This window comes from Wasmannia auropunctata, unplaced genomic scaffold (genome assembly GCF_000956235.1).
Source record: "Wasmannia auropunctata unplaced genomic scaffold, wasmannia.A_1.0 LD335662.1, whole genome shotgun sequence".
In the NCBI taxonomy this organism is placed as follows: Eukaryota; Metazoa; Arthropoda; class Insecta; order Hymenoptera; family Formicidae; genus Wasmannia; species Wasmannia auropunctata.
In genome coordinates this window covers 387-2,091 of record NW_012027228.1, presented here as the reverse complement: position 1 = coordinate 2,091, position 1,705 = coordinate 387, and the positions used below count along the sequence as shown (strand labels likewise).

Sequence of the window (1,705 nt, the reverse complement as noted above, 5' to 3'; positions counted from 1 at the left end):
TTAAAACGCTTCGCCAAGAGCATTAGAATTTTCAACTTGTCTACTTTTTGTTGGAATTTTAAATTGATTTAAAACTGTTTTATTTTTAAACTTACGTCAGTAAGTTTCTCGTGTCGCTTGTGAACAAATTAAAATTAAAATTGACAATATTTTTGTAATTCTTTCAAGTTTGTAAATCTTTGTATAATGGCAAGTCGGAGAGTCTAATAAACAGGATTTAATTTTTATCAAAAATCTGTATTTATATATTTCTTGTATTGTAAGTAGATGAAAAGAAATGTATATATGCATATATAAAAGAAAAGGATAAAGGAATACTAACAATTTAACAATTAAGTGCAAGCAATGTCAACAGTAACAGTAATTCATATCGCTACGTTAAATTGCTCTCTCAACGAAATATTTAACGGTTTCCAAATAGTTTTCCAATCAAACAAATGTACAAAAAAAATTTTTTAATATTGAAAGTCAGGGAAAATCGTGAAATTTTGTCAAATCAGGAAAAAGCCAGTGGAATTTTAGAATGAAGAATTTGTGACAACCCTGGTCGTAATAAAATTTTCGTACACTGTACTTGCAAATGTGATAATGGTAATCCAATGAAACATTTAATAAATGCCACTATTTAACGATGTCGGATGTTCTTTTAAAGGATAATAATCCATACGTGAATAAGGTAATGGACTGGAAGATGAAATACGACGAGTCAGATAATGCCATACTACGCGCTTCCAGATTGCTTACGGATAAGGTTTCGGACATTATAGGCGGGCTGTTTCAAAAGACCGAGCTGTCGGAGACGCTCACCGAGATCTGTAACTTGGATCCCACTTTCAGTAAGATACAGTTCCTGAAGGACTGCGAGACCGACTTCATCCCAAATATTCTCGAGGCGATGGTCAGAGGCGACCTCGAGATACTCAGGGACTGGTGCCACGAAGGGCCCTACAACATAATCGCGCAACCGCACAAGGAAGTCAAGAAGTTGGGCCATTATTCGGATAGTAAAATTCTAGGTACGTATTTACAGAACACACTCGTGATCTACATGTTCTTACGAGGGTTGCCACAAAACTGGAAATCAGGGAAAAGTCAAGGAATTTTATAAAATTTTCTGGAAATTTAAAATTCTTAGATTTAAAGAAAACATACACTTATGCAGTTTTGTTAGTTAATGTAAACTCTCTTTCTAATAGAGATTTAAAATGCTTTTACTGAGAGCATTGGAATTTTCAACTTGTCTACTTTTTTGTTGGAATTTTAAATTTATTTAAAATTGTTGTTTTTTCTAAACTTTAAAATTTCGTGTGTCACTTGTGAACAAGTTAATAAAATTAAAATTAACTTCATATTTTTGTAATTCTCCTTACAAGTTTGTAAATCTTTGTATAATAGCAAGTCGGAGATTCCAATAAACAGGATTTAGTTTTTATCAAAAAGAATCTGTATTTATATTTCTTGTATTGTAAGCAGAAAAGAATTGTGCGCTTATATAAAAAAAAAAGATAAAGAAATACTAACAACTTAACAATTAAGTGCAAGCAATGTCAACAGTAAGTTACATAAGTAATTTACATTGCTATGTTAAATTGCTCTCTCAACAAAATATTTAACGGTTCCCAAATAGTTTTCAAATCAAACGAACATACAAAAAAATTTTTCAATATTATTGAAAGTCAGGGAAAAAGATCGGAAGAGCACACGT

The 1,705-nt window shown here is 31.5% G+C and overlaps 1 protein-coding gene across 1 annotated transcript in view; it reads left to right on the top strand.

Annotated features, from left to right (window-relative positions):
* The window catches only part of LOC105456469 (mitochondrial import inner membrane translocase subunit TIM44), a gene marked incomplete at its 3' end in the record, with an annotated part of 5,261 nt that extends 4,245 nt beyond the window's left edge, over positions 1 to 1,016 (top strand). Inside the window, exon 6 of the mRNA XM_011700529.1 lies at positions 653 to 1,016. Coding sequence (XP_011698831.1) covers positions 653 to 1,016 — 364 coding nt within the window. The remainder of the gene's footprint in view (positions 1 to 652) is intronic.
* Between the last annotated feature and the right edge of the window lie 689 nt (positions 1,017 to 1,705).